This window comes from Choloepus didactylus, chromosome 5 (genome assembly GCF_015220235.1).
Source record: "Choloepus didactylus isolate mChoDid1 chromosome 5, mChoDid1.pri, whole genome shotgun sequence".
Taxonomy (NCBI): Eukaryota; Metazoa; Chordata; class Mammalia; order Pilosa; family Megalonychidae; genus Choloepus; species Choloepus didactylus.
The window spans coordinates 49,229,943-49,250,736 of record NC_051311.1 but is presented as its reverse complement, the minus strand read 5'-3'; the positions used below and the strand labels follow the sequence as shown (position 1 = coordinate 49,250,736).

Sequence of the window (20,794 nt, the reverse complement as noted above, 5' to 3'; positions counted from 1 at the left end):
CCTTTCTTGATCTCTATCCTACTCATGGAATACTCCTGTCCCTCTGTCTTAGTTTCTCAGCTGCTAAAACAATATCATACAATGGGTTGGTTTAAACAATGGGAGCTTATGGTTTTGAGACTAAGAGAAGTACAAAATCAGCAAGATGATGCTTTCTCCCCAAAGACTGTGGATTTCTGGGGCTGGCTGCCAGCAATCCTTGGGTCTTTGGCTTTTCTGTCATACGGCAACATACATCCTCTCCTTTCTCTTTTGGGTTCCGTTGACTTCCAGCTTCTCCTCCTCCACACACCTTTTTCTTCATAAAGCCTCCACTAATAGGATTAAGGCCCAACCTCATTCAATTGGGCCACACCTCAACTAAAAAATAACTTCTTCAAAAGGACCTATTTACGATGGGTTTATACCCACAGGAATGGATTAAGAACATGTTTTTGTGTTCTTATTTTTGTTTTCTGACATACATAATTCAACCTACCACACCCTGCAAAGGAAGATAGTCTTCTAGGTGACACAGTGAGTGAAGTTATATACAGCTTGTGCCAGGTTTTCCTAGTTCTCTGAAGAAGTCAGCAATAAGATTTTATTAACTGGGCCATGAGGCTGAGGAGCACCCAGAATCTCCTTGGGCCATGTTTGCCAATGATGGAGACTCTTCTTCCAATTTCACCATCTTGTTGTCAATCTCATTTAAACACCACTGTGTGCAGTCCCCTATTGGAGGAGAAGAGAGTGTCTCACCTTACAGTGCTTATACTCCAACAGAGAGACAATATGCATGCACATGAAATAGCAAACCCATGATAAAACATGGGTTTGAATCCTTGTTCCAGCACTCATTAGCTGTGTGATCTTGGGCAAGTTAGTTAACTTCTCTTTGTCTTGCTTTCCTTAGCTAAACCTCTTAAGGCTGTTTTGCAGATTAAAAGAGTTACCATTTGTAAAGCACTTGGAACAATGCCCATCTTACTACAAGCATTGCATATAAGTGCTTGATCCATATAGAGCTATATGTGATCAATAAGGCTACAGTGACGTGACAGCATACAAAACTCACTTGGGTATTGGTTTTCATCTCAAAGAAAGGCCAGGGCCAAGCTGACAAATGTGCCAGGCATATGGAATCTAAAACAAACCAGGTGGCATGTTGGCCTGATCTTCTGGCTACCACCCCAAGCTTCTTCCTCTACTAATTAACATGGCATTGGCTTGGATCAGATAGGGCAGAAGCCAGACAGATTTCTTTCAGGAGCCAATTTCTTTCAGACACTTAAACAGCTGGGTCTCAGTCCTTACACATTTAAAATCAAGGCAATTTAGAGCTGAGCCTCATATGCACATTGGTGTCAAATAATGACATCTAATGATCTCATCCACCAGCCATTCTGTGCATGTTATGAGATGAAAAAATAGCATCTTCTCTCCAGGTGATTCATATTGGACAAAATAAGTGACAGTCAGTCCTAGAACAATTCAGAGAGAATGGAACCTTCTTACCTCAATACTCACTTCACTGGAAAGGAACCTTGGAGATCTGGTCCTATCCCTATATTTTTGGGTTGAGGGAATCAAGGCCCAGAGAGAAGAAATGATTTGCCCACTTCATGGGAAGGAATAGAACTGGAATCCAGGTTTTCTGACTCTTGATTGGTTCTTTCTATTAAACCTTGACCCCATTCTGTTGCAGCTCTCCTGTTGGGAAGCTGATGCAGACTGGCATGCTGAAAAAGCCTTGTGTGGTCTCTAGGGAGGTTAATGATGCAAGTAGAGAGGAAGCTGTAGTGCCTGAGAAGGTCTGTAGGAGATTTTGTATTATTTCAAGCACTGTTCACCAATAAGGAAACCCAAGGCAAGATTGTCCTCTGTCCTAGAGGTTCTCAGATTTTGGTCCATGGGCATTGCTGTCCACCAGAAAGTGTTGGTCTATGAAAAGAAGGAGAGAAAAGGGAAGCAAGGGCAGAAAGATGGCAAGCTGTAAGTGGTTTTACTCTTGGAAGCTCACTAATCACAGCTTGAGAATGTTAGTCTCAACAGCTGTAAATGCCTCTCAGTTTAGTTAAGAAGCCAATTGGATTCCACTATCTCTCGGCTTGAACCAAGGCCCAGATGGATTGGAATCTGCAGATTCTCATTGGAAAAGATATGATGCTTCACTCTGATTCCTTTCTAGAATTCTCTGTCGCACACTATATAGACAGCTCATAGCCCATCAAAGACCACTCACCATAGATCTTCCCATCTCTTTGTTCCATAGATCACAAAATATCCAAGGTCAGGTAGCCAAAAAGGCAGGCTGGATAGATCTCCAATGTTTCTGCAATCAAATAGTTTGAGGCTTTACAGCAAAATCAGATATTTGCTCTGTCACGTATGCTTTGAGATCTTTGGCAAGTTATTTGACTTGGGAATGCTGTGAGAATTATAGAATCTGTATACTGTATTTGTTAATATTTATACATGAACATATATATAAATATGTATATAATTTCCATAGCAACATATATAAATTATATAATGTATGTATGTGGGTGTATTTTTATATATATAAAATCTTACAGTAACCCCAAGAGGTACAGAATATATAGAAACTGAGGCTTGGCTTAAGTCAAGTGCCTATCCCTGAACTAATCATTGTGGCCATAGAATGGCTTCCCCATGAAAAAGAATGTTGGTGGTGTTTTACACTAAAAGAAGAAAGAAGGGAAAATGTGGTGTGTAGGTTAGAATTAATAAAAACAGCTCCCACAATCCACTACCTAGCAGATGTTTAATAAACAAGTATGGTATAATGGCCAATGCCCCCTCTATATTCCAGAGGAAACTCTGCAGCATTTATCAAAGGTCCCAACCCATGTTACAAGACAATTCCAACCCTTCTCTTAGGACTAGTTCCTTTTACCCATCCTGGTTTAACCACAGGCAGCATAGACTTCTCCACAAGCCCACCACGTTACCTGCACTGGAGGCTGGAACCTCTCTGTGCTCAGAGATGAGTTCTGTTAACAAGAAGGGTCTGTCTCAGAAGTATGTTTTGAGACCTCTCCAAGTTCCATTGTTTGGGTTCCAACAGAGTCCACAAAATGAAGAGTCCTGAATTAGCACTTTCTCTGATCTCTGTTGAGAGCAATTACTCCCTGGTGCCACATTGACCCTGGGATAGAGCTGGGGGAGAACGGAGTGGGTGATGTAGATGAAATGAGCAACCATATTTTTCTTGTCCTTAAGAACAATTTTTCTTCAACCTCACTTAAAGCTTCCCATTTCTAATATTATACGTTACATATAGAAAGCAATTTCAACTTCTCTAAGCCTTTTCACATTTATTATTATCGTTCTTCAAAATATTCCTGCAGAGAGGGTATTATTCCAGTGCTGAATTTCTGCAAAAATAAAAAAGCATCCTGAAATCCAAGGTACCCATTGAAACACAAGGTAGGCACATATGTGTGCACACACACACTGGCACACATAGAAACACCTTGGCAACCACAAAACTATTTAGGAGGTAAAAGGAGGGATGGGAAGACCAAGCAAGGTATCTATTTCCCTCTCCTCTTGGTTTCAAAGACCATTTTTTTTTCACTTAGCTTTTTTTTTGACTTAAAAGCTCTATAGCCTAGAAATTCTGTTTCTTCAAGTGCTATAGGTTTAATGCTCAGTGCTGTGTATGATACAAAAGGAGACACAGCTACCATACCAGTTCCTGAGAAAGTTACAGTCTAGCTGAATATAAAGTAAAACAGAAAACAAGAAAACAAGAGGAGGGCCCTATAATTAATTGTCAGGTTGCCTATTTCAGACCATAAGAGTTTTAGGGATTCAGAGAAAGTGTGAATTATCTTGTGCTGGCTTGCTCAGGGAAAGCTTCTTGGATGACTCAGGCCTTGAATTGGTCCATAAAGGATAATGTGCTGGTTTGTATATATTATGTCCCCCAGAAAAAGCCATGTTCTTTGATGCAGTCTTGTGGGGGAAGACATATTAGTGTTGATTAAGTTGGAACGTTTGGATTGGGTTGTTTCCATGGAGATGTGCCCCACCCAACTGTGGTGATAACTCTGATTGGATAGTTTCCATGGAGGTGTGGCCCCACCTATTCAGCGCCAGCCCTGATTAGTTTACTAGAGCACTGTATCAGCTCAGACAGAAGGAGTGAGCTGTAGCTAAGACACACATTTTTAAGACGGCTGTTGGAAGCTGATGCAGACATTTTGGAGAATGCCATTTTGAAATGCAACCTGGGAGCAAGCAGACACCAGCCATGTGTCTTCCCAGCTAACAGAGGTTTTCCAGATGCCAGTGGCCTTTCTCCAGTGATGGTACCCTTTGTTGATGGACACTTTATGGCCTTAAGACTGTAACTGTGCAACCAAATAAACTCCCTTTTGTAAAACCCAATCCATTTCTGGTGTTTTGCATTCCAGCAGCATTAGTGAACTAGAACAGATACCTGCAAGGACTCTGTGTAGACTAGGTGGAGGATGGAAATGTCAGACTCTAGTAAAGGACACTGAACAATGGCACTAACCCTTAGTAAATTAGTAACCTTTGTAAATTCCCATTATAACAAAACACTTTGAATGGCCCAATAATGTAATGCCCTCTTCTGTTTGCTCTGTCCTTTAGGTGTTTCAGGAGTCTGTAAAGGCTCTATCTTAGGCAGAGAGGCCACCAGAAGCACTGATCTTGTGATCAAATCCAAACATACACCCAGAAGAAGAAATGGGTTGATGTGTGTTGAATAGGAGTCAGCATAGATATTTGGTGATGGACATAAAAACCACATGATGCCCAGCAGCTATTGTTTCATATAGTTATGTTGAGATGCCTATTCTAGCTACAAGTTAGTCATAAAGGGTGGAAATGTAGATATTCTTACTTTATCATGTATTTTAATGTAATATTTGTAAGCCATTTATTATTATTCCCTGTGTTTTGAGATTTGGCGACCACCCTGTAGATAGGTAAAAGCCAAGAGAAAAGACTCCAGATTATATGATAGGAATCTGAAGTATTCTCTTTTGAACTGACACCAGTCTGCTCGATTGCTTGAGTTGAGCTGTTCCATTACTGTTCCAGAAGCATGTCTGGATGTAGAATAGCCTTGTAATCTATAGACACAGCCTCAGGAACACAAACCACTGCTTGCTCCGGAGGCGTGGCTTCCAGGTTCCACCCGCCACACACACACTCCCTTCCCCCACCCCCCTGCAGTGTCTCTGAGGGGAGCATTTGCACAGTTTGCAAAATAATGATGACCATCCCAACTCAGGGCCCCATCCCTTCCAGGGTGCTTCCCTCCCTATCACATCACCACCCCCTGCTTCATCCCAGCCAATCCCTAAGGTACCTTGATGTAAAACCCTGTGACCTGCCTGTTGTCTGCTGATGATGCAACGGTGTGTAATTAAACAGTGGTTTATATTCCATGCAGGTCTGAATCAAGCACTAAAGTGCTCCTGAGAGTGAAATGCTGCTGAGGCATTTAATCTAAGCAGAGGAAGGGTTTAGTACACATAGGCATCCTAGGATGGAATGTGCCACTGCCAAAGCAGGAGGGAATCCTTTACCACTGTTTGCCGATTGGCTTCTTTACAGTTCAAAAGACAAAAGAGGAGTTAAAGGGCAGTGTCTTACGGAGGACTCGGAGGACTCGTGCTGCTGCTTCTCAGCCATCCCCGGCCCCGTGCGCTCCATGGTGTTCCTGCTGGGTTCCATTCAGAACATAGCAGCGGGGGAGCCAGGCAGAGGGAGAGGCAGGCTCTGTTCCTCACTCCCAGGAGCAGAAAATGTCATGCAGATGGATTTCTGGCCCTAGCTGGAGAAATTGTTCTCCAGTGAAGTTTTGGGCACAAGTTGATCACGTGAGGAATAGATATTTGGGAAAAGGCCTGTGCACACAATACGTAACCATCCTGGATCCCTGGGAAAACCCTTGTCAGGGCCTCAGTTTCCTAGGAGATGCCTTCTTGAATTAGTAAGCATTCCTGCTGCCTAGCCCGAGGCCTACATTTTGACACTGTTTCTCCACAGGGCCCACTGCTGTGGCATTACCGATGTGGCTTCTCTGACAGTCCCAAAAGGGAATGGAAACACATGTTCTTCTGGTACTGCCCATGTGCGCTAATGCACTGACAGCCACACAGGAGGCACCATCTTGGCTGCCTTGTGCACCTGCAATTAGTGCTTAGAAGTGGGCTGGTAAAGGAGTTAACATGATAACTCTGAATATCAGCTTTAAAATATCTTGGTGATTGACCTTTGAGATGGCACCATGATAGAACCATTGTCAGTTTGATGATTAAGTGTTCCTTGGTGAAATTTCAGGTTTGCAAAACAATTACCTGCCCTCGAAATCCTGCTATCCTGGCTGGGCATTTCTTAACATTAGCAACACATTCCCGGGATCCATGCTCTGTGTTCCCACTGGGTTAAGGCATTATGTTTTCTATAACTTATAAGCGGGGATTAATTTATGTAGTCATTGCAGTACCACCTATTGCACTAGAGCTGAGAGCACAGCTGTGAGGAAACCAGTAGTTATAGGGTCACCAGTTTGTCTCAGTTTTCCTGGAACTTTCCAACTTTAGCATTAAACATCCCACACTCCAGTTGCCCCTTCAGCCCCAGGCTAACCCTGCTAAGGGAAGCAATGCTTTGAAGGAATAAAAAAAGTCAGAAACTTAAGGAGATTTGGTTCTATGGGTGTAGTAGAAAAGGGTTTCACTGAAGATCTGTGTATGGCCAGAGGGCACCTTTAACACACTGTGTCCCTGGAGATGGAGAAGTAGAAAACAGAAAACAATAACATGAATCAGTTATGCATCAATGATAGTTCAAATCAGAGGAGCAGATGAAGATGCCAGAGACAGTTTATAATGTGTAACGAGAAGAGAAAAGACAAGTCGGAAAAGACACATGGAGGATGAGAAACCCCTGAAGGAGACTTAGAGAGGATGTCTGGAGACGGGGGAGGAAGCCTGGATTGAGGGGCAGCTTGGAAACCAAGGGAAGACATATCCAAGCAGGAGCAAGTAGTCTAACAGCCAAGAGACTGAAACTAGGGAGAAATTAGAATCTAATATTTGGCAACCAGAGAAATATTAATTAGAAATGGCAGGGATGAGGAGGTGGATGAGGAAGCTGAATTTGATGTTGGAGTGAGGAGTCGGCCATCTGGGCATGAAAAACTGTTTCCTCTTTTTTGCCCTCAATCAATCTTCAACTGTTATTGGAGTGGAGGGCATGGAGGGGGCAGCGGCAGACCCAGAACACTGCAACAGCCTCTCCTTTTCCAGCTGGGGCTGTCAGGGACACACACAGGAGTATCTGGAGTAGGGGGATAGGTTGAAAGGTGACATCTTGCGTTTAATTTCTGACCAAGCTTCAGGTGGGGTTGTTCATCAAAAGGAGCAGATGCTATGTGTTTTTGAACAACCAAGAGGAGACATTTATGTTTACATAGCTCATTAAAGCCATGCCTCCCCACTCAAGTGGAGTTTACAAAGAGGGAAATGGGAGATAAGGTGTCTGGAGGCTGCTGCTCCTATGTGCCAGCAGAGGTTGTTAGTACACGCTGTCGCTCCACTGCTACTTGGGGTGGTGCCAGATCTCCCTCTCACTGGACATTGTGAGCTCTGAGGACGTGGGAGTGAGAGTGTCCCAGCCCAGAGAGTAATGAGTGTTCATTTCTCATTCCAACCAGCTGCAAACTAGGTGCAGCTGCCTGGAGGGCTGGTTTGTGGCCCCTTCCAGAACCAGCAAGGATGAGGGTTGATATTGATTAGCTATAGGCATGGACTTACAACTAATAGAACAGCCACTGGACTTTGCTTTCCAAAGGGGAGTTCCCACAATGACAGACCTTAAGGTCCCCTGGCACAGCAGATGAGTCCAGTTTTTCAAAAAATGTTTAAATTGCTAGAATCGTTTTTTCAAATGACACATAGAAAACAGATCAAAGCAGAGCCATTCTGGCTGAAGAGAGGAGAGAGGACTGGGAGTTTCTTCTGCTCATTCCCACCTCATCCCCACCCCACCCCCATTTCCCAGTCATGGCCCCTGATGAGACACCTCAGTGGAACACGGTTTGAAAATCGCTGGGGGAGGGACTACTTTAGAAGGCTGGGGAGGACCTCTCTGAAAGGATGACGTTTGAGATGAGATCCGAGAAGAGCTAGAAGAAGGCAGTGCAAAGGCCCTGAGGTGGCAGCAAACTTGGCTTGCGGGGGTCAGAATGGGTAGTGTGGCTCGAGTGTAGGGAGGGGTGGTCAGAGTGAGAAATAAGGTCAGATAGGTTGGCAGTGTTCATGTTGGCACGTTACAGAGTTTGGATTTTATTCTGCGTGTGTAGGAAGCCATTGGAGGGTGTTAGCTGAAAAGAGTACCCAAGTCTGCTTAAATTTTTAAAATATCACTGGCTACTATATAGGGGCAAGAACATAAGCCAGGACACAGGGGTTATGTGAGAAATAATGGAAGCTTGGACTAAGGTGGCAGCAGAAGGCATTTCTAGATTTAGAGGGACAGTAAGGGTGGTATGTGACATGCCTTCTCACTGGCATAGAGATATGGGGCAATGGGGCGCAAGGTAGAACAGGGGTGCTATCCAGACCAGGTGCTCTCACCTCCTCCTCTTTTTTGCCTACGGAAATCCTGTTCATCTTTTAAGACCCATCTCACCCTGGGAGACCCTCCCTGGCCCAGCACTTACTGTCTGTATCAGAGTTGACTTGACTTTCTATGGTATTCATTATTTCCCTAGAGACTACTAGACTTGGAAGGGACCTTATAGTCATCTACCCCAGCTCCCTGATTTTACAGATGAGGGGACCAAAGGTTCAGAGCTGATAATAAATTCAGGTCTCTTAATCCCCAGCCTAGTGCTGTTTTCCCCTTCAGTCTTGTCTTTTCATTTATGTATGTCTCATATCCCCTACTGAATTATAAGCTGTTTCTTTTAGCTTTTTGTTTTAGACTTAATTAAAGATTCTTAAGGGGAGGGATCATGTCTTATTCTCCCTTTTATCTCGCTAGCATCTAGCATAATGCTTGGCACAAACAGGAGTTTAATAAATATTTGCTGATTAGCTGTTGTGTATATTTTATGAAACTCACTGCCTCAGGAATCTCCTCTTCCCTCCACCCCATCTTGGAGGGGACCTGCCACCTGCTCCAGAGGGCACTGCTGCCAACCAGCCGCCACCACTTGGCCACGTGGCCTGGGTTGTGGTACTTAAACCTGACACTTCTCACAGCTATGTCAGGAGTGCATAGCAGAGCCTCGGGTCCAAAGGGGAGGGGTTGGGGGCAGAGTTCTTTTCATGTCATTGCTGCACTATGACTAATTAGTATTGAAGTCTGACTGGAATTGAGCCCAAACCCCAAGCCATGGACAGGGGTTCTTATTAAGAAGATATAACTGTTTATTACTACTGTTGCCTTTCTGGAATCCTCATTTATCAATAAATGCTCCTGAGAAATAAAACGACATTCTAAAGACCTATCCTCAGAGGCCACTGTCTACTACTACGAGGGTGGGAGTGGGGCGGGGGGTGGAATATGACGTCATAGTTCTCCTAGAATTGACTGCATATGGTCTCTTCCCTGAGCACAAGTCCTACACAAATCAGGTAGCTTTCCCCAGCCCTGTACCTCTTGCCCAAAGGACTGCCGTGTCTTGGATAAATGGAAGGAGACTACAACTCTGAGGGATGTGCTATCTATTGCCACCCCTTAATTAAGACATCTTTTCTGACAGAGTCATTTAAAATGTGTATTTGGTTTCCCAGAGGCTCCCTCTAACCCTGATGTGGGGGAGGGATGCACCCCCACACTCCCCTGCTGGTTTCCAGTCCACAGGTCAGAGAGTTGGGTTCATCGCACCAATCAGAGCTGGCTCAGGCAGGGCCCTTGCCCTGTCTGGCTCTCCTTTCTCCCCCACACCCCAGCACTGGATCACTGCTTTGCATGGGGCAGCATTCAATCAACATTTGTGAAATATTGCTTGTCAACATGGTTAAATAACAAATGTTGTTATTTATTTCAGTTGTCAGAATTTGGTGCTAATGGTAACATATTATCCATTCAGTACTCTTATTGAGGATCTATTATATACCTGCCTATATCCATTTCTAATTATTAATTTGTTTTCAAATTTGGATTTATACTGCAAAAAACATAAATCCTTGCTTATGACAGAAAACCATAGCATATGTGGAAATGAACAAATCCTGTTCCACTCTTTCCTCTTTGTCATGTGGAATTTCCTAACAAATAGTATAGATGGCTGGCTTAAAAGGGAAGTTATCATTTTAAGTGAAAGACAAGTTTTTCCCATCTATGGGAATATTGACAAGAGGTAAGAGACAAGAAATTTTGAAAGCTTCCAAAGTCACAGAACAACGGACAGGACCTTAAGTCAAGAAGCTCCCCCTATTAAGCCCATTAATACATCCTATCAACAAGATGTTTGCTGTCAAGAGGTTGGGCCATTTCCAATTGGTAATGGGGCTATCTCTTCCTTCTCTGCTTATCAACTCCATCTTTTGTGTCCTTTCTACCCTACTTGCAGAATACTGCCATTAAAATACTGGATGTCAAACTTTTTCAGCTATTGGCAGCTTGGGAAGATCACAACTTCCTTGAGGTCAAACGTCTTTCCAAGACAAATCACTGGACTTCATCAGGAGAATAATGCAGTTTTGATGAGAAGAAATGTCTCCATTTTTTAAAGTATCCTATGTAGATAAAATTTATATAAAGTCCTTGTGTGACCTCAATCATATTCAGAGCTTCAATTTATAAGACAATGGCTCAAATCCATTTCTCTAGTTCAGAACTATCTATTGAGCTCCGGGTGCATGTTTCCAAGTGCCTTGAACATCCAAGGACAGTCCAATTTGAACTCATCCCACTGTCAGACACACACACACATATTTCCTTGTCCTAAATCTAAATTTTGGAAATTTAGATAGAAACTCTTATAGCAGCATTTTCATTATACACTCAGGTTCCCAAGCCAGAAATGGAAAGCATAAACTATTTGGGGCATAAGCAGGACAGTTTTGGTAACTGATTATTTGAAATTGATTAAGTCCCCTAGGGCTACATATGGAAGAAATAAGGTTGCCTTTTAAAGAAATTTGACCATTAGGAAGCAAGAGATTTTATGATAAACATAAAATATACTTCCTCATGTTCCCTTCTCTTAAAAAATCGGTTCTCCCTTTTCTCCCTTCCATCTTCCCAGCTCAGCCTTTCCAACCATACATACAACTTCAGATTGTTGCTGTCGCATCAATGGTTACATAAGAAACACAAAACACAGCAAATACTGAGGAAAAAAAAAAAACCTCTTGGACTCATTTTATGTACTTCAAATATCTCTATTGGTTAAAAGTGAGTTTACAATTCTATACGAAATAGAAACTCTTACAGCAGCATTTTCACTGGAGGTTAATATGTTACATTTTTTAAAAAAGAGAATCCCATCATCAAATAAGTTTGTGAAATACCCAATAAAACTAGGTTAGACAAGTTAACTTATGTTCATGTGAATTACAGCTCTTCATGGACAAGAAGTCATATGCATGGTTTCTCAGAGTTATTTCATTGTACCTCCTTCTTTTTAAAGGAGGATCTTAATAGGGTTAGTGTTCCAAGGAAAACACTTTGGGAAATGTTGTCTTATAAGGAAGAGGAAGAGATTTCCATGATTTGGATGAATTGTTTGTGAAGGGAATAAGGAAACCCCATTAATATGATATACATAGGAAAGAAAAGAATAAAATTGTTCTCCTCTTTAAACAGGCAGCAAATAAGGGTATTTTCTGTGTCTCAAGAAAAAAAAAAAAGCAATGAATTCCAAATGCTTTAGAAAAATGAATTAAATCATCTTCTGCTTCACTTCACCCTATGTGAAACTCTGAGATATTTAGTTAGTGTTTTCCCAAGGGAGAGACTTTCTGAGTTTATCCAAGACTGGAGAATTATTGAAGGGGAAAGGAAGCAATGATCCCTTTTTAAAAAAAAAAATTTTAATTTTTGTTTTTTATTTATTATTATTGTTTAATGATCTTTTTGATACTATATTCTTCCCCATGAATATTTCCAGATATTGATCTTGTTAGCAGGCTTTTCTTACTCATTCTTCTCACTTCTCTTTCTTAAATTGAAAATGTAATAACCCTCACTTCTCTCTCTCTCTCTCCCTCTCTTCTTCCCTTTCCTTCTCCATTACCCCACCCCGTGTTTCTTCCCTTGTCCTCCAGGAACCTTCTGCATCATTTCACTGTGCACCTGTGTGGCCGGGATCAACTTTGAGCTGTCACGCTACCCTCGCTACCTGTATGGACTCCCCGATGACATCAGCCATGGCTATGGATGGTCCATGTTCTGTGCATGGGGGGGCCTGGGCCTCACACTAATCTCGGGATTCTTCTGTACCTTGGCCCCTTCTGTCCAACCTGTCCCGAGGACCAACCACCCTAAATCCAGACCTGAGAATGGGACAGTGTGCTAAAAAAACAAACCCATATATATATATAAATATATATATAATATACATATATAAAACAAAACTAAATCAAGATGATGCTAGTGCCAAGGCAGAGTTGAGTTGGCTCAGGCACCCGCATCTCCACCAGACTTTGTGTTGCCTCATCACCGAGATGGGGAAAGTGTACCCATCATGTGGCTCTTCCATCATTTCTTAACTTTCGGCTTCACGGTTTCTTCAAGACAGAGTGAACATCACCACTCATGACTGAATCTCAGTTCCTGTCACTCACAAGGATGGGGTGGTGAGCCGGGAAGGGACAGTGTGGCGGTTGTCTGAAGCAGCACAGATGTAGAGAATGAAATGCCATCCTTGGGCCAACAGGAGAAGACACCACCCCCTACCAACCACATCACAAAGAAACAAAGCCCTTAGTTCATTGAATGTAACCAAATCTTTGAGGCCATTTTCAGAACCACTTCTTTCCTGCTCTTCCTGTTCTGATTTCCTTCTTGGCCCACCAGCTACACAGAAGAAATGGATGAAAAATCAAACTGAGGAAAAAGTTTCTCTTTGCTGCCAAACTTTTGGACAAAGTTTTGGAGGTGGGAAGGGGGAGAGAACAGCATGCTGAGAGTCTAGATCCGCATCAATAAATGGACGCTTCAGTGGATGCTCAGAGAACCCAGTCTTATCTTCCAGCTGCCTTACACCCAGGTTAAACAAGAGGCTGCTCTGCCCCAAATCCCACCTGCCCTCCCTGGGCAGCTAGGAGCCTTGGAGTAATGCTGTGATATATGTGTGTGTATGTGTGTGTGACTACTTGGGGTGGTTTTCCTTTTTTTTATTTTCCACCTTTCAAATGGAAATATTGTGTTATGACTGTTCTCTCCATTTGCGGTAGTTTCGTGGCCCAAGACGGAGGGAGGCTCAGAGTCCTAGGAAGTATAATGAGGGACAAATCTCTATGGCTGGCAGTTCTGCAGCTAGAGATCCCTGGAGTGTGTGTGTGTGTGTGTGTGTGTGTGTGTGTGTGTGTGTGTGTGTGTGTGGTGGATGTTTCCTGAGTGTGGGGTTTTATTGTTTGGTTCTCATTTTTCTATTATTTTTAGTACAGCTCAAATTTCCAGAAGGTAAAACCAGGAACAAAACCACTGGGACAAAGGACCCTGTGGTTCTTCACATTATAGTACAGGTCTGGGGACTCCACAGGATTTAGTCCTCTAATTTTGGAAGTTCAAGACACAACTGGGCACAAAAGCCATGGCAGAAGAAGGGAACGAGGTTCAGGATGGAGAAGGAATGCCATCTCTGGTTGCTGTCGTACAAGTATGTATGCCAAACAAGACCTTTTCACTCCCCTCACTGGAAGCTGTCCTTTGTCACTGGACATCTGCCCCTTTCATATGGGTGAACTCTGTACAGATGAAAGAAAATGGGTCACATGCAGAGAAAGCAACTCCACTCCCATGGGCTCAAGTTTGTATGATATTGTGTAAATTAATGGAGAACTCTTCACTCTTTCCATCTTCCTCCTTTTCCTCTTGATATTCAAGGCCATGAATCCCAAAATATCATCTTAGTGGCTGGCACCCAAACAGAGGTGGAATAAATCCACCACAGTGTCTCAGGCTCATTTGAGCAAATTGGGGCTGCAGGTGTTGGCGAGTAAAGACGTCAGCCAGAGAGCTGTGAGAGCCGTAGGGGCAGGAGTCTGCCAGGTGAGTGGACAGGAGCAGCTGATAGTCACCTTGGTGACTGCTGGTGCTGAGCAGCCCTGGGGAGGCAAGGAAAGAAGCCCTGAGTTGGGATAGCCATGTGTCAACTATGTAGCAGAGAATTCAATTGCTTCATAAATAAATATGCTTTGGGAATTTTGCCAACCACTCAGTAGCCTTCCTTCCCACCCACACACTCTCTCATCCACCTGTCTTTCAATATATCTTCTTACCAATCTCCACCTTTTCTCACCCACTTACCATTTACCTTCCCTTTTCTACCCATCAGGCTACCAGACTCGCCTCTTTGCTCATCTGCTCTTTTTTGACTGTGTATGAGTAATGCACATCTGGTTATGGCATCAGGTGTGCATGAACCTGCTTGAATGTGGGTGTCTGTAAGTGTGTTACTCTCAGGTGCTTTTGTGCATGTTTGCATAACTATGTATCTGGACACAGGTGTGAATGGACTGACTACCCAAGACTTACTTGCCAGGGCCCCTGGGCTGCTTTCACAAAGGAGTCTTGGGTATGGGTATGCTGGGAGATAAGGTGTGATGTCTGTAGCAGGAAATGCTTTAGCTTGCAATTGAAGGTCTAAGGATTGTTTTATAAAACACAGGGTTTGTTCTATGAGTAGGAAAATCATTTTCAGGAAAACCCAGTTTTACAACTGTATAGGGAATTTTTTTAAAATTTTCTTTGAAAACTCAGATTTCCTCCTGAATGGGAAAGGCACCCTTGGGCTTGAGGAAAGGTGAAGAGAAGTATCTCAGATTGAAAGGCCTTGTGTCTTCCTTCCAAGTGTTTTGGGAAGAGTTCTGCAGAGGCAGGGAGAGGCAGGTGTCTACAAGCATCTGTTTTGGGCTGAGAGTTTGTCTGTGACCACATCCAAATTCTGACTGTTTTCCAGTTGCAGGAAAGTGGAAAAAATCTTGATGGGGCAATTTGGTATCAGCCATTGAAGCTTTCCTTAAGTAACTGCATTTGAGGATCCTGGCTCACAGACATATCATTACTTATACCTTTATTTGTTTTAACTTATACTTGCCATAAATAAATCATCTATTCTGTTAAATTATTTATCTTTATGATAGGGCACACTGCATTTCCTTGAGACCCTGAATGTTTCTGAAATGTATGAGGACTCCTAGGGAGGAAGTAAAGCACTGGACCATCAGCAGGGCAGGGCTTTGGGTTGGCTTTTATGATAATGGGGCCAGATTGGCACAGATACTTACACTCTGGTGTCTGATCCTGCCTGGCACCAAAAGTAATGCACAACCACATGGCCAGGATGGAGGCCCTGTACAGCTGACAACCCCTCGCAATGGGAGAAACACCTGGGTCACCTTAATCCTTCTAGCACAGGGGCTTGACCATGGATTAAAACATGCCACTTCAAGCAGTTACCAAAGCTTTTGGGTAGAGGTGGCTAAGGAAGAAGGGAAGAAAGAGAAGTAGGAGGAGAGAGGAGCCTCAAGTTATGCAGCTGTTTAGTTCAGATCTGTTAACTCCAAATTAAAGTAGAATCCAACCTTCTGAGCCAATTTAGGGTCAGCGGCCTCACTGAAGTCCCAACCCCCATCCCATGTCAGGATCAGATTCATGTGCACTTGCAAAGTACGTGACCATGTATGTTTTTGGAGCTCCACATGTGTCAAACTTGAGCACGTGGCCCATTCAACTTTTATTTCCTTCCTATTAAATTGGGGATTCAGGAAAGTGAGGAGTCTGTTGGGAAAGACATCTCTCTTTCTTTTTTTCTTTCTTTCTTTCTTTTCATTTTGGGAGTTATGATTTCCTTTTCTGTTTACTTCTCCTTTCTCTTCACTCACTTCTTTTATTTTCCATCAAGTTTGGTCAATTAAAATAGTTAAGTAATTCTTCTCTAAAGAGGCTTATAGACTCTGAGTAGCTCCCTTGTTTGTTGTGGCTGTAGGTTTCATAAGGAAGTTGGTGGCTCCCTGGAATCAAGAAGTAAAAAGTAAAAAACTGTGCCTATTCCAACCTCAATCCTCCTCCAAGCCCTATCCTTTCAACTCTCTACCCTTTCAACACAGACTTCATAGCCCACCAAATCAAGACAGAACTTTTCTTGATCACATGTCCATAGACAGCATACCAGGCCCTGGTACCATTTTGTTATATTCTCCTGCAGGTGGTGAATTGTTCCATCTAGAAGTGATTGCCTTTCCTTTGATACGGGTAGAGGATATTCTGAGATTCTAAGATTGGGCCCTGTATATCCACAGTCTTGTCTAGGGGGCCTAAAATGCAAGTCCTATGTGCGGTTGTCCTGATTTGGTGGGAGGGTGTACTGCTTAGGTCTCTAAAGCTGCCCACCTGAGTTATATTCAGAGTAATGAAATCAGGTACATCATTCGGATGCATTTAGAATTGACTCTGTCTTCACCTGGTTTATTCTGAGAATGTTGAACTGATTTCCAAGTATTTGGGGGAAGGAGTGAGAAGAAATACACTCTGGTCATTCTTTGGTGTAGTTTGTGTTAGATGTTTGGTTTATTCTTGTAGCTAAAGTGAAGCTACGTTTTCTGAAAATGTTTCCTCTGCTCCATGGACTGTCCTTCCCAGTGGACACATACAGCTCTTTCTAGGGAAATATGATGAGTCATAGTGAGAGGTGATTTCACCACAGATAGAAATAATTGGTGTGTCCCAGCTAGGTTGTCTTCTGTGCTGCCCTCCAGCTGGTATATGATAGAGTAAGGGGACAGATTTTTAAACAAGCCCATCACGATTCAAGTGCACAACTGATTCTGGTGTCCCTAAAAGCAGTAGGCTTTGGGGACCGTGTGTGCCTCTTTCCATTGATTTTGCTGGTGCAAAATGTTTCTTAATCATTATTGTTAGGTCTTGGAATACATTATTACTGGCTATTGGATTTTTTTTCTGAAGAATGCATGCTTACTGTAGAAAATTAGGAAATTAAAATACAAAAAATATCCTAAAAGATTGTTCATAATTCCATCACTCTGAGGAATCCACAATGGACCCAATATTAATGGTTGGAACCCCAAAACTTCCTCTCTCAGTGAGGTTGTCATTGGGTTGGCAGCTGGGGCTAGGAGGGCAGACCATGGCCACAGAATCACACTGGTCTGCATGGAGTTGACCCTGTGTCCTTGGCAGCAGGAGCACAGGGCTCTGAGCCCCCCAGGAAAGCAAAGAGGCCTCTGAAAGCTCACAGCCAGAGGTTAGGGACAGGTTTGGAACAGGGCTAAAAGAGTCCTATTTTGGGGTTTCCTTTATACAGTTTTTTTCGGTGCCATTCTCATGTAATTTTAGGTGTAAGAGCACTGAAGCCAGAGGAACTCACTAATTAAGCTACACTCGTATAATGCAGTTACTGTAAATTTCATCTCAGCTCAGTTCTAAAATGATTTGTGACCCTGGGCACTGTGTCTTCTCCGTACTTGAACTTCCTCATCTACAAAATGAGGATGGTGATAACACTTTACCTCATGGTATATTAAGGGTGACAAAGAAATTGCAAAATGATTTGCAAACATGAAGTGTCATATAAATTATGCACTATTCAAATTATCCTGCAGCAGCAGGGCTCTCGGGTAGTCCCTGGAACTGAATTCTTCCATCTAGTTTCTGCCTTGCTGCTGGAAGGATGATCCAGAGTGAGAGGTCATCTTGGCTCCTGAAGCAGGTCTGTGCCTCCACAACTTAAGCACCTGGGATTCTGGTCCATCATCCAGGTCCCCCAGAGAAATTGGCCCCTTAATTTATTTTACCCATTCCCAGGTTTCCTTTCTTTTATCCAAAACCAATTTTACAAAGAGCACTTGTGATCTCTTGTTTATTCCCAGAGGTGATAGAATGAGTAGACCATCTGGGGCAAATAGCATATATGCACTAAAACAGTTAACTATTAACCAAGGCACATGGTTGATGCATCATCATCATCATCATCATCATCATTATTATTTTACCATTCTCCTAACATTATTTCTAGCTGTACATGCCCAAGTGGTGTGAGCAAATCATAGTCTGAAAGATTTTAATGAGCTTCCAAGTTTAAGATGAGAACGAGCTTCTCGTCCATTAGTGAAGCAGGTGGCTTCATCAAAAGCATGAACTTCTTATGGGGAGTCCTTTAGATGGTACATTCACTAGGACAGGTTCTGGATGTGATCCTGTTTGGGACAAATTGAACTCTGGGTTCTAACTAAACAAGAAACGAATGGACTTCCAAAAGGGTCTTCCCACCTTCTGTTTGGCAGTTGATCAGGCTGCAATGTTATGGTGAGACTTTCTCCAAGGGAAGTCCAAGTTATTGTTATCTAAATGGAGCCCAGCCAGTAGTGAGACAGCGCCCCTGCTGGAAGGGTGTTTGTTCAGTATTGAGAAACCAAAAGCTGGGTCTAAACATGGGAGATTCCATAGCAGTAGCCTAAACCTGGCAGCTCTTTGACAGCCCTAATTGCAACTCCTTCTCTTCATTCCCGAGGACTGGGTATTACTCCATGGAAAACTGTGTCCCTCTCTCCTGTCCTGTCTCCCATTTCTCCCCCTGCTAAGCTTCCCTTTCCTTTCTGGGTCACCTGTAGACCTTTTCTAGTCTGTATGTGTCAGTGTGTCTGTGTCGTGGTGAGTGTGATGATGCCTTTCACATAAAGAGCTTTCACTAACTCATTTTCATACTCTTTTCCCATTTCTACCCATGGTGTGACTGTTTTGCTGTTCAAGACTATCTGTAAAAATGTATAAATAAAAGTGGAAACTGAAAATAAAGGGGAGGAGGTTGAGACTAAACAAATGCAATGATGTAGCCCTCAGTTTTCTGAGGACTTAAGTGGACTTCCCTAAAATCCTGACTCCGGGTGGGATTTGAAGGGAGGGAAGCCATTGGCACAGGAGTTGTTTGTTTTGGATTTGGTTGTCTGGTTGTTTATCTGATAGTCAGTAGTGTCTGCTCTGGAACTCTCTGTTCTAAAGGTTTTTGCCTTTAAAGTAAAATACGTTTTCCAAAAGTAAAAGCAAATCTTGAAAGTCTGAAAGGTGAAGGTCATTGCAAAGGTCAATACAGAGCCCTGAATTTGGGGTCTCATAAGTAGCTGTCACTGGCTCACGTTGGGCCTCGGGTGAGTCTTGTTACCTCACCATGTCTCTACACTGTCTCAGCCAAATAAGGAGGGGAACAGGCTTATGGGGCTCTTAGAGGTACCAAGTCTCTGTCCACTCTGCTGCTATTTTTAAAGAGGCTTTGGGCCTATGCTGGTATGTGCTTACTGCATTGAGATAAATTAAGTTTTCCTCTCTGCTACTCTTGTCCCACTTTTTGCCTCAGAAAGTAACCTCAATCTAACAGCCAGTTTGTACTCTGAGTCCAAAGCTTTCTATCTACCTTTTCATTGAGATGCCTTTCCCACCCAATCTATCTCATTTTACTGTTTTTACTAGCAGAGTTTGCTGTGATGGGATAGGAGATAGGATCAAAGGAGATGATGCATGTGAATTGTTTTGTAATCCATGACTCACTATACAAATGTGGCTATAATGTCAGAAACGGAGTCTGGCTAAGAGGTGCTACCAAATAAGAAAGAAGAAGCTGTGGCAGGTGGTGGGGTAGAGGCAGTGGGCAGCAGGTGTGGGCTGGGAGTGGAGATAAGATCAAGGAACATTAAAAAAGAAAAGCAATCCTGACTGAGTCCTTTTGGAAGGGGAAAGGGCAGAAACATACTCAGCATGCAGCAAGGAGAAGGAGACCCTAAAGGCAGTGACACTGGCTTAACAGGAGGTAGAAAAGAGGAGCAGGAAATGAGTAGTCCTAGAGTACAAGGAGCTGCCTTCCCCCGAGACTGAGAAGACCAGCTGCATTGAAGCGGAGACACACACCAAGACTGGCCAGTGACACAACTCACCCCCGGTTGTAGGCTCTTTCACTCCAAATCTTCCTCCTCTCTGATGGTCCATGGTGACAATCTCTGAGACCAGCTTTAGGAAAGCGATTTAGACCAGTGCCATCCAAAATAAACATAATGAGAGCCACAAAAGCAATTTTAAATATTCTAGAAGCCACTTAAAAAAAAAAAAAAGTCAAAACAAACAGGTGAAATGCATTTGAATATATTTTAACCCACTATATCAGTATGTCAAAAATGTCCTCTCAACATATGATCAGTATAAAAATATTGCTGCAATATTTTAGGTTCTTTTTTTTTCTAACAAAGTCCTTGAAATCTAGTGTGAATTTTTATGCTTATGAATCATCTCGATCTGGACCAGCCACATTTCCAGTGCTCAGTAGCCACATGTCCTGGCTACCCAGAGGTCAGCTCAGATTCAGGCTCTTCATTGGAGACCAAATGGGGTCATCCCCCTCACCGGAGTCACTTAGGTCTTGTCACAGCTGACAGGGGCTGGAGGCTGGTATCTGTCTAGAGTAGAAAGCATGGGGGTGATGCCCTGGCTGCAGTCTCAGGCTCTGAAGTTCTGCTTCACCCGCCAAGAAAGGGAGCTAGATGTCACCTCTGTCCCAGAGGGTGTCGGTGCTGCCCCGGGCATGGCCCTGCCTGCCTGTGAAGAGTCTGGAGGCCAAAGC

The 20,794-nt window shown here is 43.2% G+C and overlaps 1 protein-coding gene across 1 annotated transcript in view; it reads left to right on the top strand.

The window, feature by feature from the left end:
• Nucleotides 1–20,328, top strand: part of TMEM178B (transmembrane protein 178B) — a 384,552-nt gene extending 364,224 nt beyond the window's left edge. The window contains exon 4 of the mRNA XM_037836011.1: nucleotides 12,273–20,328. Within this exon, the coding sequence (XP_037691939.1) occupies nucleotides 12,273–12,523 (251 nt within the window). The 3' untranslated portion in view covers nucleotides 12,524–20,328. The remainder of the gene's footprint in view (nucleotides 1–12,272) is intronic.
• Nucleotides 20,329–20,794: the final 466 nt, after the last annotated feature.